The sequence below is a fragment of the Andrographis paniculata genome, unplaced genomic scaffold (genome assembly GCF_009805555.1).
Source record: "Andrographis paniculata isolate CXL003 unplaced genomic scaffold, ASM980555v1 Contig14END, whole genome shotgun sequence".
NCBI lineage: Eukaryota > Viridiplantae > Streptophyta > Magnoliopsida > Lamiales > Acanthaceae > Andrographis > Andrographis paniculata.
In genome coordinates this window covers 226,063-242,552 of record NW_026137424.1, presented here as the reverse complement: position 1 = coordinate 242,552, position 16,490 = coordinate 226,063, and the positions used below count along the sequence as shown (strand labels likewise).

Below are 16,490 nucleotides of genomic sequence, written 5' to 3'. Positions count from 1 at the left end.
GTGGTAGATATATTCACAAAAGCTCTGAAGGCTGAAGTTTTTCAAAAATTGAGAAAGAAACTTGGTGTGCAAGTTCGAGGAGGAACAAGTTTTAGGGGGGAGAATGATGAAAATTAACTTGTTCAAGAAGATTTCAAACATAACATTTAGATAGCAGTTTTTTTGTCTGGCAGTTACTGGTTTGTCTAGTGACTGTTTATCTACTGCTCGGACAGTTCCGTTGATATTTGCGTTTGCATTTACTGTTGTTGTTTCCAGAATCTTTCTTCTATCTCTATATATTTCGAGGAGTCTTGTAATGGTTTTGATACAAGCAATATTTATCTCCATTTTCCTTCTTCAAACAAACGTTGAGTGTACACACACAACACTGACCAAGTAATCTATAGAGGATTTGCTAACTTGTTTTATTATCTGCTTTTGTAATATCCAACATTTTCATTGGTTATTGTCCTCAATTGAAAGCATATCATCTGTATAATCCTATAAATGGCAAAGTGATAATAAGTAGAAAGGTGATATTCAATGAAGAGGCTGCAGTGAAGTGGAGTGTTGACAATGATGGTGTCATTAAATTGGTTCCTGCATATTTTGATGAAAAAGAAAGCGATGTACAAGGTGTTAGACATTTAGATCCTGCACTTTTGAATGGCAGTAACAGCGTCTCGAATACACTTGCACAACTCAGTTCGAAAAAATAGCAGCAACGCAAAATCATCACCATCCTCTATCTGACACATTAGTAGCGCAGAATTGTCACCATTCACTGTCCAGAACAGCAGCAGCGCTGAATCGATGCCAAAATTCAGATATGTTACAGAAGTTTATGAATCATGTGAGTTTGCTTCGTTAACGGCTGATCCTACGTCTTTTGAAGAAGCTATACAAAAATGAGAGTGGAAAGAAGCTATGGAAGAGGACTAAATGTTATTGAAAAAAATTCAAATTGGGAGTTGGTCGATGCCCCACATGATAGAAATATTGTTGGCTTGAAATGGGTGTTTCGTACCAAATATAATCCGGTGGAAGTATTCAAAAGCATAAAGCTCGACTCGTCGCAAAAGGATATTCAGAACAACATAGTATAGACCTTGACGAAACTTATTCTCTGGTTGCTTTCTTTGAAACTGTGAATATATTTTTTGGAATTAGCTGCTCAATTAAATTTGCCAATTTATCATTTTGATGTGAAGTCGACTTTTTAAATGGTGCATTGGAAGATGAGGTGTATGTTTCTCAACCTCCTGAATTTAATGTTTGTTGGCAGTGAAGATACGGTTGATAGGTTACGAAAAACTCTCTTTATGGGTTGAAACAAGCTCCCCGGCTTGGTACAGTGAAATTGATTCATTCCTTCATAGAAATGGATTCTCAAGAAGTGAGAATGAGCTTACTCTATATATGAAGAGAGGTAATGGCGAATTCTTGTTAGTTTGTTTATATGTTGATTATATGGTGTATCTTGCATCGTCAAAGGCCTTACGTGATGATTTTAAGCATACCATGATGAGCAAATTCGAGATGACAAACCTTGGGTTGCTAAAATATTTTTTGAGACTTGAGGTTATTCAGATTGAAGATGGAATTTTTGTGGATCAAAAGAAGTATTCTGTCGATCTTCTAAAGAGATTTAACATGGTGAATTGTGAAGTTGCAGCCACACCAATGAATATTAATGAGAAGTTACAGCATAAAGACGGGACTGAAAAAGAAAATGCAACATTATTTAACACATATTAGACCTGATATTTCTTTATCGGTTAGTGTTGTGTCCAGATTTATGCATCATCCTACGAAACAACAATTTGGAGCTGCTAAGAGGATTCTTCGTTATATTGCTGGGACGTTGAACTTTGGCATTTGGTACAGTCAAGCAAAAAATTTCAGACTTGTTGGCTTCACCGATAGTGATTGGGCTGCTTGCATTGATGATTGAAAAAGTGTGTCTGGTAATATATTTAATCTCGGTTTTGGAGCAGTAAAATGGAGCTCTAAGAAACAAGACACAATAGCTTTATCATCGTGTGAAGCAGAATATTCAGCAGCAATTTCGGCAGCAAAGCAAGCTTTGTGGATTCGAAAACTTCTTACAGATTTGGATCATGAGCAGAGGGAGGCGACACAAATTTTTCTGTGACAACAAGGCAGCGATTGCAATTGCCAAAAATTCAGCTTTCCATGGGAGGACAAAACATATTGACGTTCAGCACCACTTCATTCGACAACGTGTAGCAAATGGAATAATTGCAGTGACGTTTTGTGGAACCAACAAGCAAGTAGCGGATATCTTCACCAAATCACTTTCTCAAGCCAAACATGATTATTTCAGGATGCGTATGGGAGTCACAAGCTTTGAAGTAAGGGGAAGTGCTTCAAATTATTATTGTTATTAAATTGTTTATTATTATTATTATTATTATTATTATTATTATTATTATTATTATTATAATGGAATAAATTTTATTATTGAAGATGATGCTAAGAATAGATAATTACTATGAAGGTTTGAGGTATATATATATTTTACATAAGCTTGTAGCTGACACGTATTAAAGCCTTATAACCATGTTATTAAATTTTGAATTTGAATTTCAAAGTTCAAATTCAAAATTCAATTTATAATTTTAATTCAAAATTTCAAAATCAAAAATTCAAATCTGAGAATTTATTTCACAATTATTCAACACATTAATTTTCAACACTCCCCCTTAATGTGTTGTTCGATTCCCATAGCATCTCGAAGTTGTTGGAATCTTTCTCAAGGTAGTGCCTTGGTCAGGATATCTGAAAGTTGGTCCTCCGATCGAAAATGTTCCAACCTTATTTTTATGTCTTCAATTGCCTCCCGAATGAAGTGATGCTTGAGAGCAATGTGACGGATATGGCTGTCGTATTCTTTGCCATGGAGATAGCTGATTTGTTATCACAGTACAACGTGGTTCCTTCTTGCTGCTTGTGTCGGAGATCACCCATGATTCTTCTTAGCCAAATGGTTTGAGACGTGGCTAATGCTGCTAATACATACTCTGCTTCTGCGGATGATTGTGCAACGCTTTGTTGTTTATTTGAAATCCATGAGAAAATAGCCAATCCCATCGTAAAGCAAGATCCCGCCGTGCTTTTTGAATCATCAAGGGATCCTCCAAAATCACTATCACAATACCCAACCAATTTGACATCAATATTCTTCTTGTAACTCAATCCAAAATCCATGGTACCTTGGTTTGCATCCGAGCATCTTGAACTTCTTTAAGATTTTTTCGGCATAATTCCTTTGAGAAATAACCACATTTTCTTCTTCTTGATGAATCTCCATTCCCAAGAAGTGTCGAAGCAAACCCATATCACTCATTTCATACTTTTGAGCCATGTCACGCTTGAATTCTTTGATCATTTCCTTGTTTCTACCTGTGAAGATCAAGTCATCGACATAAAGGATAGAAATAAGAGCATCATTACCTTTTTTCTTGACGTATAATGTCGGCTCACTCTTTCTCCTCTTAAATCTACTTTGAATGAAGTAGTTGTTGATTTCACTGTACCATGATCGGGGTGCTTACTTTAATCCGTACAACGCCTTTTTTCAATCGGTAGACTTTGTCTTCCTTTCTGTCGACCGTTAATCCCGGTGGTTGTTCAACATAAACTTCTTTCTTTATAGTGCCATTTAAGAATGCGGATTCCACATCAAGTTGGTAGAGTGTCCAACCTTTGCTTGCGGCAAGTATGATGATGCTCGAATTGTGTCATGACGTGCTACCGGGGAGGTTTTGTCGTAATCAATTCCAACTTGTTGTGAATATCCCTTGGCAACAAGTCTTGCTTTGTTTCTTTGAATGGACCCTTCAGCATTGTGCTTCACCTTATATATCCATTTCACTCCGATTACATCTTTTTTTGATGTCCTATCAACAAGCTCCCATGTGTGATTTTTTACGATCAATTGAATCTCCTCATTCATTGCTTTTCTCCAAGCTTCTTCCTTCATAGCCTCTTCAAAGTTCTCGGGTTCAACTGCACAATAATTTCAAGAAGCATAAATGTCATTCAATGATTTGTACTTCTTTGGATTTGGACTTGTGGTGTATGATGAGTTACCACTGAATGGATCAACCCCATCCGTGGTATTTGATGAGGTGGGACTTGATGGTTGAGCCTCATCTTCTCCTTCATTGTTAACTTCTTCTATTGCCGCTGGAGTGAAGTCCATTACGATTTCTTTCTTTTCAATTTTGCTTTCTTCCTAATTCCATGAGGCATTTTCATTTACTTGAATGTCCCGAGTGATAATGACACGATTTTGCTTTAAGCTGAAGACTCGGAACCCTTTGCTCATCATGCTATATCCGAAAAAAATGCATCGCTCACTTGATTCATCGAATTTTGTTCTCTTCACTTTCGGTACTTAAGCGTAGAAAATGCTCCTGAATACTTTGAGATGGTTAACAGAAGGTTTCCGGCCTCCAAGCTTTGATCGGGGTTTTGTGTTGAATTGCTTTCGTCGGACATTAGTTGGAAAGGTAAACCATAATATAGACGACTTCGGCCCAAAAAGTTTTGAAAAGTCCTTTCTCATGAAGCATCGACTTCACCATCTCCACAATCGTTTGATTTTTTCTTTCGGTTATACCATTTTGTTAAGGGGTGTAACCAACTGTCAATTGTCGCACCATTCCTTCATCCTTACAAAAGGTCATAAACTCCGTTGATGTGTATTCATTTCCTCTATCACTCCTCAAGGTTTTGATGGCACATCCACTTTGCTTCTCGACAAGGCTCTTGAATATTTTAAATATGGTTAAAACCTTCAAATTTTGCCTCATGAAATAAACCTATGTTATACGTGAATAATCATCAATAAAAGTACAAAGTACCTATTTCCCGCATGTTATAGAGTGTCCATCATTCCAAAAATATCGGTGTGAACAAGCTCTAACTTTCTTTGGCTCTCCAAGCTACATCGTTCGGGAAAGGTTGTCGATGTTGCTTTCCTATCATACAACCTTCGCACACATTGTGTTTCTCCTTGATGTCCGGAAGTCCATGCACTATTTTCTAATCCGATAAGGCTTTAAGGCTTCTATAGTTGACATGACAAAGTTGCTGATGCCATAGTTCTGATTCTTCCATGGTATCGGCTTGATTTGCAGCTGTGTGGAAATAATTGATATTGAGAGCAAAGCTTCGGTTCACCATTAGAATCTTCATAAACACCCTTTCCTTGTCACACTTGTCAAAGATCGTGCACTAATTGTTGTCGAAAAGAAGCTTATATCCATTATCCAAAATTTTTCCAAGACTAAGTAAATTTTGGTTTAGACTTGGTACATAAAGAACATCGGAAATGAAGCTCTCACCTTCTTTTGTGTTGATCGGAATGGCCTCGAGTCCCATTGATTCAATGAGTGCGCTGTTTCCAAGTTGGACGGGAGTTGTGACTTTTTCATCAATGGTGCTGAAAATTTCTCTTATTTGAGGTCATATGGTTGCTACATCCGCTATCGAGTAGCCATCTCTTGCTTCTTTCGGCACTCGCGGTATGGCAAGCATAGAATGTTCCATGGTGTTCTTGTGTCTCTGTTTAATTTTCTTGATGAGCGCCTCGATTCCTGCAATCTTTTCCAAGGTGACCGAAACGGTTGCAAATATTGCACTTGGGTTTATTCTTGAACCAACAATCTTTGTTGACGTGTCCTGATCGTTTACAAATGTTGCAAAAGATGCATTTTGAGATTGTCCTCTTCCTCGAATGCCTTGTCCTCGTCCTCAAAAATTTCCACCAGCTTGAGATTGATTGGAGTCGGACTTTGTAATATCTTCTCGGTTGCCTAACTTTAGCTTTGATTGGAAACCACTTTTGATGGATTTTTCTAACCGCCTTGAACGTCTTTCTTCAAATATTTTGAGAGATGCCAATACTTCTCGGATGGTGAGTGTTGAGAGATCCTTTGTTTGCTCAATGACAGCCACGATTGAATCAAACTCTTCGGGAAGACAAATAAGTGTCTTCTCCACCATCCTCTTATCGGAAATCTCTTCACCATGTGACTTCATTTGATTGACGAGATCAATTAACCTCGTTGAGAAATCTTTCACCATTTCGTTTCCTTTCATAGTGATATTCTCAAACTCCTTCCATAGCGTTTGCAACTTAATTGTTCGGACTTTGACATCTCCTTGGAATTCATCCTTGAGAATTTCCCAAGTGTCCTTAGTGGTGTCGGCTCTCATGATTCTAGGAAAAATATTTCTAGTGAGAGCTCGTTGAATTACCGAAAAAGCGCTGGCGTTAGCTTGTCTCAGCTTCTCCAATTTTCTCGCAGTATTTTCGTCGAGCTTTTCTTCCTCGGCTAGTTCCACAAACCTTTATCTACAATCTCCTAGAGATTAAGCGACTTTAAAATGGTCTTCATTTTGATGTATAAGAAGTCGTAGTCTTCTCCATCAAATTCTGGAATGAGGTGGCTGGAGGAAGTCGACGTACTAGCGGGATTGGAAACCATAGAACAGGTCAGAAAGGACTTTTAGCTTTGATACCAAATGTTGGTTTTTTTTTTATTATAATGGAATGAATTTTATTATTGAACAAGATGATGCTAAGAATAGATAATTACAATGAAGGTTTGAGGTCTATATATATATTACATAAGCTCGTAACCGACACGTATTAAAGCCTCGTAACCATGTTATTAAATTTTGAATTTGAATTCAAAAATTCAAATTCAAAAATTCAAATCTAAGAATTTATTTCACAATTATTCTAATACATTAGTTCTCAACATAAATAAATAATATGTGCATATATTTTAGGAGTTTTTATTAAGTTATATTAGGAGTTGCAAAAGTTGGTTTAAACTTTGAAGTTCTAATATTTAGTAATTAGATATTAGATTTATTGTATCATATTTAATAGCAGAAATATAAATTCTCCTTTGTTATTGTCCGTATTTCTTAGCTGCGCATTTCTCTTCTTGTTCTGCTAACACTGCCGGTTCAGGTGAACATCGAGGATGAAATGAGAGAAGCCCCAACGAGAGAGAGATTGAATTTTTCCACCATAGACTCCCGAGCATCTGTGCTGGAGTTCCTGTCATCATGAACATCTCGCAGCCAATGCTGTATCCCTTCATTTTACCAGTAAGTATCTCCAGAAATTTCAAGGGCAACAGAAAGGTACCGAAGACAATCAGCTTCTTTCTGGTGGATTTGCAGAGTTGGAGGAGATTTAAATAGAAGCTAAGCTTTGCCCCGTCGCGAATGTCAAGCGTCTCTAATAGTGTATGAATTTTCCCCTCGTCCACTCTGTCTCTCCTGCCAGAGTTGTTGGCGAGCTTCTTCAGGTTCCAGTGCACATAAATGGGAATTCCAAGTGTACCAATTGTGAATCTTTTCTGCAAAAATTTTAGCACCTCAACTTCTGATTGTTGCGCATGCAGGAGTGACCTTAAGGAATACGGAAAAATCTACAAGCCCTGGAAGCTCACAACCAAGGTAGTCCCCCTTTAGCAGTCAGGACCTTCCTCCTCATCTCGCGCAAATCTCATATCAGATCACATGCTAATTAGATTGTGTTAAATAGGAGTTTTTCTTCATATATATTCAAATTTGGATTATATTTTTGTACGTCGATTGATCTTGTTTATAGCTAATTTGGTTGAAATTCATATCTAGTAGCTTGATGTTTATTTTTTTTTTTATCAATGAATTGAGCTCAAATAAGCTTTTGTTTATCAAATTCAAATTTATTAATGAGTTAGAATACAAGAATGGTGGCTCTTACACCTACTAACATTGCTTTCTATTCGTATCTTATTATTTTCAATGAAGAATATGAGCTAAAAGTTCTCATGCTTTCTCTCTTCATTTTTAATAATAGTTAGAATGAAAAATTGAATTTATATTTGAGATATATATTATTTTTAATATCATTATTAAAAAACTAATTATATTGATAACAATATAATTTTATACTAAATATATAAAATAAATATTTCTTCCGTATGCCAATTTTAGCCCACTTTGTAAATTTACAAAGAAATGAGACTAAGATTGGTGGACAGAAATTATGAATTATGAATTATTTTAAAATTCTCTAATAATATATATTTTTATAAATATTAAACTACATATAGATGTTGAATTCGGCTCCAACATATTACTCCCTCTGTCCCATAACAAGGTATCCATTTACCTTTTGCGCTATTGTACTTAACGTTAAAAATATCCTTATATTTGTATAATTTTTTATACAAATGTCATTATATTAGTATTATAAGACACTAATAGAAATATATTTGCAATTTTTTCTTGATTTGTAATACGTTTTGATATAATAATTAATATTCAAAGATCAATATACAAAAAGTACTTAGTTATGAGACGGAGGAAGTATTATTTTTTAAAAAACAATTTTGGCACCTACTTCAGCGGCAATAATATTCTTTATTTATTTATGTGGTGTCGAATCCAGGTCCAAAAAAAGTATATATCTACTTCATATCTTTCTGTCTTTGAATTCTCATGCGTCTTTGTATTTCATTTTCTAGCTGAATCACAAAGAGCTGCAAAACGTGCTGAAAGTAAGTTATCTTCTTTCAGTTCTGTTGTTTAATGTTTTGGAATTTGACACAAAGTGATTATGTTCCTACTTTTTTTTGGCGTTTTACTCAAAAATTGAGTTTTTTGGAATGCCCCATATTGAGTTCAACTCAACTAATTTGGTGAACTATGCTCCAAGCGCTTTCACATGGTGGAGGATCCGTATATTTATCCAAACCCAAAATAGAACATGCAGAGCCACTAAGCTGAGTCAGGGGAACATGGTGTTGTTGATGGATATCAATGCCCTTATTACAAATGAGGCTGGAACGACTACGTCGCTGCAGTCCAGCTGGCACGTGAGCATGTTCTAACCCCCTTGTGTATCGGCCAAACAAGTCATCATTTTAGAAGTTGACCCCAAGCTTGACAATAAATAGTAGTTGTTCATGTACGGTCATTTCTTCATAATAGTATCAAATAATTTAATAATCAATAAATGATATGAAACTTTTGAATCATTGATCAAATAATACTAAGATATTTTTTTAATAATAAGTGATAACAAATTATTAATTGAAAAAATAAATTCGATATTTAAGAAATATTTTTGTATGAGCCCTCACAATAGTTTTAATATGTACATTAAATATTTATATAGATTAAATAAATAAAATTTAATACAACTTAGAGTTGATAAAATACATTAAAATCCGAATTTGTTCTCAAACCGGTAATATCATTTCAATGGCAGCAAGAATTGCAAAAACATTTTTTGAACTTGAAGCATTCCCAAAAAATCACTCGAAGTTCCGGTAGACAACATCATTTTCTTTCAACCATCTTCTTCTGTAGATGCAGTTTGTAGGGGCAGTATATATCTCTTCTCTTTTGTTAAATGTTGTACTGAAGATTTCAACCGCTTGCTTGATTGGAAAAACTAATAGAATTCAGAATAGATAAATTGTTGGAAACTAGAGCCGATATGATCATTTCGCCTGGTTGAGCATGAAGAAGGCATATATATTTGTTGGAGATATTTATAATTATTTATTTGTTTATTTATTTTATTGTGTGTTTTTATCCATTTTGGACTACGCCTATAAATAGGCCTTGATGCAGTTGTTATTTTTCTGTTAAAATAATTTTAACATGGTATCAAAACCAAATTCCTTCCTGTAAATCCAAAAGATTGACAACCGAAGCCATCACAGTTTCTTCTACTTGTGAGCATTTCCGGTCGACACCTCTGGCATCATTGGAACCGCCATCCAAAAATCGGCTGACCAGCAAAGTTTGGCGGCGAACAGCAGGATGTGTGGGGCCCACATGTAAGTCAAAGTTTGCACTGCTGGAACTTTGACCGATGCGTGGCGGTGAGTTTCAACTCCGATTGCGGTGATTCTTTTGGCGTTAGTCTCAAAAATTTATTCTCTATCTGATGGTATAATTTTTTTCTTTTGAAGAATTTTTTTTGGATTTTTTTTATCTGATTTCTGTACATGTCGGTAATTTTATTATGACAGTGAAGTGTCGTCATTGTCATCGCCAAGGCCATGTCATTCAGAATTGCCATGTTCGGTCACCTCGGAATGCACAAAATATCATTTGGTCATCTTATAAGCCAACATCTGCAACCTTAAAAGAATATCGTGACTTTCTCGCATTAAGTTCTTACTTCCAATCCCTCTCATGCCATGTCCAATTCAGGTAGTCTTATGTGGTATTTTGATTCTGGTTGTTGCAATCATATGACACCTACACTTGGTGTCTTGACCGGTGCGTACCCTATGTTCTATTTATCTATACACACTGCTAATGGGAGCCGCATGGATATCACATATTCAGGATCTGTATCTCTACCATTTACACATCTTCCTGAAATTTACTACATTCCTCACTTGACTCTAATTTTTGTATCGACTGATAAAATAGTTGACCAAGGACTTATTATTACTTTCTCATATTTTGGTGTGCAGGTTTAGGATAAACGTATGGGTCAAATTTTTGGGATATGTTGAAACGTGGGTTGACTTTTTGAGTAGAGTCTTTGAAAATTCCTCCCCATAATTTTTATGTTGTTGTTGCTGCTTCTCATACCCCTCTTACTACCCTTCCATCCCCTAGTCTCTAGTGACTCCTTCGTGTCTTGGTCACGCATCTTCCTTTAAAATTCAGTCTCTCGATAGTAAGGGTCATTTGGGTTCTACTCGTTTTAAGTCATTTGATTGTTTGCGCTATCATTTCAGAAAACAACCAGCCTTTTATTTTTCAGAAAATATATCAGTCCCAAGTAAACCATTTTTCTTGGTTCATTATGATATTTGGGGTCCTTCCCTTGTTCCCTCTATGAATGGATGTCGTTATTATGTCATATTCATAGATGACTGCTCCCATTTTCCATGGATATATTTTTTGAAACACTATTCAGAATCACCTCAAATATGCATCCAATTTGCTCAAATGATTAGAACTCCTGTTCCATATAGACCTTCTGTACTGATAATGACCTTGACTAAAGAGTTCCACCTTGTTAAGTTTTCTCTATGCTCAAGGTACATTTATTCAACGTTCCCATCCATACACCTCTCAACAGAATTGTCGTGCAAAGCACAAATATCGGCACATTTTAGATACTGTCCGTGCGTCTTTCTGTCTGCCTCTTGTCCCGATAGGTTCTAGGGGGAAACTACCTTTACTATTGTCTATACCATAAATTGTATTTCATCATCTGTCCTTCATAATAGTACTCCTTTTGAATGTCTATATGGTCAGCTACCCGATTATAGTATCCTCCATTTCTTCAGTTGTGTTAGTTTCATCCTTATTTCTTTGCATGAACATTCCAAATTGGTACCTCGTGTGCATTTATGTTGTTTTCTTGGTTATTGGGTAGAGCATAAAGGTTATAGGCTTTGGGATCTTATCTTTAAACAGTTGCGTGTATCTCGTCATGTTACTTTTTGGGAGAGTGTCATGTTTTCCACCATGGTTCACCTTCATTCCTGCCATCATGTCCTCCATTGTTCCCTGATTCTGATCCTACGACTTCATCTCCATCTCCGGATCCTATTCCAGTGAGACTTCTGATCCACCTCCACTTAAGGCTTCTGATCTACGTCCGACCTCGTCTCTAGATGCAGATCTGACTACAATGTCTGGACCTGTCATACTTCGTCGATCACATTGAGTAAGTCATCCACCTTCTCATTTGTGTGATTATCATTGTTATTCTACTATCCAATCTCTCCATGAGCCCGGGTCATTTTATGAAGCAAATTCTGATCCACTATGGCGACAAGTGATGTCTTAAGAATTGCAGGCTTTAGAGAAGACTCATACATGAGACTTAATTGACTTACATCCAGATAAAACACCTAGCAAATGAATTTTCAAGATTAAAACTAAGTCTGATGGGTCAGTTGAGCATTGCAAAGCTCATTTAGTTGTGAAGGGAAAAATATGGCATTGATTACGAGGAAGCCTTTGCTCCGGTGGCGCGTCTTATCTCGGTTTGCTGTTTAATTGCAATTGCAGCTATTCATAAGTGGTCTCTCTTGCAGTTGAACGTCAAGAATGTCTTTCCCCATAGTGATCTATCTGAGAATGTTTATATGATAATGCCTCCAGGGTTTCCTCCTTCTTCTAAAGTTTGTAAGTTGCAACGTGCTCTTTATGGCTTGAAACATGCTTCATATGCTTGGTTTTCTAAGTTCAGTTAAGCTCTTCTTAAGTTTGGCTATACTTCTAGCTTGCATGACTCTGCCTTATTTATTCCCCGATGTTCTTTTGAATTATTATTTTGCTTCTCTGTGTTGATGATATGATTCTTACTAGGGATGATCAGTCTGGTATATGTGATATACAGAGCTACCTTCAGCAACACTTCGATATGAAGAGTCATGGTCATCTTCGGTAGTTCTTAGGTCTTGAGATTTCTGATGGTCCTAATGGGTTTACATATCTCAGGCTAAGTATGCTTCTGATCTGCTATCTCGTGCTGGTCTCATTGATTGCAAGACAACTTCGACACTCCTTGACGCCAGATGCCGTCTTACACCAATGGACGGAACTCTCCTTGACGATCCTTCTCTTTATCGTCAGCATGTTGATGATCAAACTGCAACGTTTTCATCAAGCCACATTATCCTGCTCGGTTTCAGTCTCTCTTACACAAACTCAAGTTAGTTTCTACCACCCCTATTCGAGTTTGAAGGGGATGTCGGAGATATTTATTATAATTTATTTGTTAGTTTATTTTATTGTTTGTTTTTATCTGTTTTGGACTATGCCTATAAATAAGTGACTTTACGATTAATTCAATAAGTTATTTTTCTCCCAAAATTATTTAACAATATTTTTGTTATATATATGATAAATATTCCTCAACAAATATTAAGTCCTTATATAATATATATACCAACGTAACTCCACAACAACGAAAATAATATTGAAATAGACGGTCCTTTTTGTTAATTATGGAAATAATTATATATAAATTATTATTATTATTATTATTATTTATCCAATTAGACACAAGCTGTTATGTCTATTGGAAAGGTGTCTCTATTGTATTATAGTAAAAATTGTGTCAGTTGTCGTGTATTTATATTATGTCTATGGATCGGTATATATTCTGGTTTATTATAATCAAATGAACTTCTTCCCTCTGCTATGTTGTCTGCACACAATCTAAATTACTCCGATCAAAATTCTTATTTGGCTAAATTATATTGCACACCCAGAGTTTTATAAAAATAATGTACAGAATACCCATAATAGTTTGCATAAAATACCATTTTCGTTTGAAAATAACAATAGCTAAGAATCGCAGACCTATTATGTAAATGACTTTTGAAGATGAACATATACTCTAATCTTTTAGATAAGAATCATAAAATTGAGGAAACAATATGTTGACATAAACTATTTTCTTGTTTTTAGGAATAGATTGTTTATATTAACATGTTCACAATGTTTATTCTTATATAATATAAGATCATATGTATGATATGCGAGTAATTCTTAGAAATTTATAACATAAATTTCATCTAGCTAGTTTCTTGACTAAAATTGAAGAAATAAGTTGTCAATCTTATTTAATTTATTCAACTATTGAAAATTTAGAATAAATGTTTATTTCTACTCAATACATAGTCATCTACATAATAATTGTGTGATTCTTATCCATTGCTATTTTTGGAACAATAAAAGGTACATTATGTAAATTGTATACTAATACAAGAGAGTTTTATGCAATAAATAAAACACAAGATATTTTATGAAATTTTCATAAAATACAAAGATTTATTATGCAATTTATCTCTCTTATTTCTTCAATCGGTTATTTTCTCTCACACTTTTTCCATCTCCATGCTAAAGCTTCTCTAGAGTCTTGCTTCCAGGAATTCCGCGAACAATGGTTCTAGTTGTCTTGTTGTATTCGTTGGAGGCTGTGTCCATCCTAACATATATATATATATATAGATTTTTTGAAAAGAAACACGAGATAAGTATTAGCATAGGTACGACGGGTTGTTTGTCGTCGTCATGTCTGTGTGCACATTCATACATGACTGTTCGGCTAAACCATCAATGCTTTGCCTACTTTTTCTAGTCCTTGGTGATTGACTTGAAAAATATAATCGAAATATCTTCGCTCAAATTTTGAATGTAGCTTGTCTTCTGCAAAGCGCTCAAGTCATTCATAGGGTCCAAATCACAATTGAAGATGACCACAATGTCTCTATACTTGAAAGCTATGTGCCTGAAACACAACACCGAGTTTCCATCAATGGTTAATTAAAAAAAAAAAGTAAATGGTTAATTATGTTCAATATAAACAGGTATAATATGTTTGTTGGTATTCAAAAATTCATATTTTACAATTATCTTTGATTCAAAAGAGAGTATAAAATCAACACAACATTAGATATGGGATATGTTTCGACTCAAAACAAAGAGACAAATCTGCACTTAACAATTATTTTACCTTAAAAAATATGAAAATCAAAACACACAATAAATTTTCATTTCCAGCTTCAAAACTAGTCAATCTCAAGTTTTTTTTATAAGTTAACATGGATGAAACCAACCCCAAAATCCAAAATCAAACAAACACAAGAGTAGTTTAAAAAAGTATACCGCTCGAATTCTTAGCATTGCAAATCTCAGATCATGTTTGTTTGGAGGATGGATGGATCCAAGAACAACAAAAATAAAAATATCAGCAATCAAAAACAAAATCCACGGGGAGCATAACATCGAAATTATCGACAATTGAGCGTCATCATTGTTAGTTGACTCCTACTTGTAGATTAATAAATAAATAAATGATGCACACCCCTAATAGCTTAAACTTTTAAATGAAGCGGTCATTTGCATCATCTAACATAGTATCAGAGCCTTAGGTCTCAAAATCGGAGAGTGTTGAGCAGACAAAGCAGTAGGTGAGAAGCAAGGTAACCAATAGGATGAATGTTGAGTCTATTTATAATAGGGAGTCTTAAGAGAGTGTTTGTTTTAACTTTAAGTTTTTTATTATTTTTTATTATTAAAGTAATATATTTTATTCTCCTACCAAAACACAAACAATGTGTTTCTTTTCAATAATGCTTGTATTGATATTAAAAACTTGGATAGAAATTCAAAATGAACAAACTCTCGTAAATAAGTTTGTTAAGTAATTACATCAAAATTCAAACAATATTCAACATTGATATATTACAGGAGCTTACAAGATCAGTTTATAAGATGTATTTAAAGTAGTGTGAGATAAACTCTTTAATTTATTATTAAAATAGATATTGATTATGACGATTGATTGATGATGTTCGTTACTTGCCATTCGAAACTATTTGCATTATTATGGGACAAAGTCATTGACAAAACAGCGGTTAATAAAATCATTAAGTAAATGCAATGATTGTTCGAAACGTAACATATACGACAATGATATTATTATTATTATTATTATTATCATCATCAAATTAAGGGTGTGTGGATGTAAATATATATATATTTTTAATATAAAATTAATTTTTAATATAGAATACAACTATGTATTAATTTGCTATTTTTTAGTAAAAAAATAGATTAATAGAAAGAATCCAAAACCCCACAAACAAACGTACCCAAGTAATTAATGTTGTTACCAACTTAATAAAATCAAATAAATTAAAGTTGTAACCAAAGTAAATATAATTAATGAGATAAACATTGTAACCAAATTAATAAAATCAAACAAATTAATTCACTCATAAAAAATTTGTAACAAATAATAATAATAATTTGGATTTTAATTTGTTGGTGTGCGTTATCATTTATTTTTTATTTATTACTTATATAAATTTGGGTTTGTTTGGCCTTATACTATTTTATTTTCTTTAATATAACAAATCAAATATTGATATTTTTATATTATATTAAAACTAAATTTTGATTCAAAAGGTTATATGAACACTATTTATATTATTCAAAATATATATTTCAATCCAATATTTTACTATTTTAAACTCAAATCCAACTCTTATTCTCAACTCCAAACACACCAAATACCCCTAAACATCTTAACTATATAATACGATGATTAATTGATAGTTAAAAATTTTAATTTATCATATATTGAAATGAAATTGTTGGAATTTTAGTGTATTCTTAGTATAACTTGTGAAGTGTTTGTGTGTTAAAATATAATTTATTATGTGAGTCTAATATGAAATAACAATGGATATAATGTATTTGGTGGAGAACTTAAGTGTCCCATTGCCAAAAGACCCGAATTTGAGTCCTCAACCCCACTATTATTATTATGACGTCTTCTGCTTGGGAGCGCTGCTGTGACGCGGGGATACGGAATTGGCTCTCAGGGCTATTATGGCCGCGCATTCTCACCCCGACGATGTCTGTTTTCTTATGGAGGCTATTTCGACGACGGATACCGACAGATGAGA

At 34.4% G+C, this 16,490-nt stretch overlaps 1 protein-coding gene across 1 annotated transcript; it reads left to right on the top strand.

Moving 5' to 3' along the window:
* Window positions 1-1,452: 1,452 nt before the first annotated feature.
* LOC127258292 (uncharacterized mitochondrial protein AtMg00810-like) lies at window positions 1,453-1,936 on the top strand. The gene is made up of 2 exons (XM_051285091.1): window positions 1,453-1,682; window positions 1,777-1,936. Exons 1-2 carry the CDS (start codon window positions 1,453-1,455, stop codon window positions 1,934-1,936), a joined length of 390 nt encoding a protein of 129 aa, XP_051141048.1.
* Window positions 1,937-16,490: the final 14,554 nt, after the last annotated feature.

What these genes read in the sequence shown, in the direction of transcription:
- LOC127258292 (XM_051285091.1), top strand. Translation starts at nt 1,453, where the DNA reads ATGGTGTATCTTGCATCGTCAAAGGCCTTACGTGATGATTTTAAGCAT. An exon ending in CCAATGAATATTAATGAGAA is followed by an intron (nt 1,683 to 1,776) that starts GTTACAGCATAA and finishes TGTTGTGTCCAG; the next exon opens with ATTTATGCATCATCCTACGA.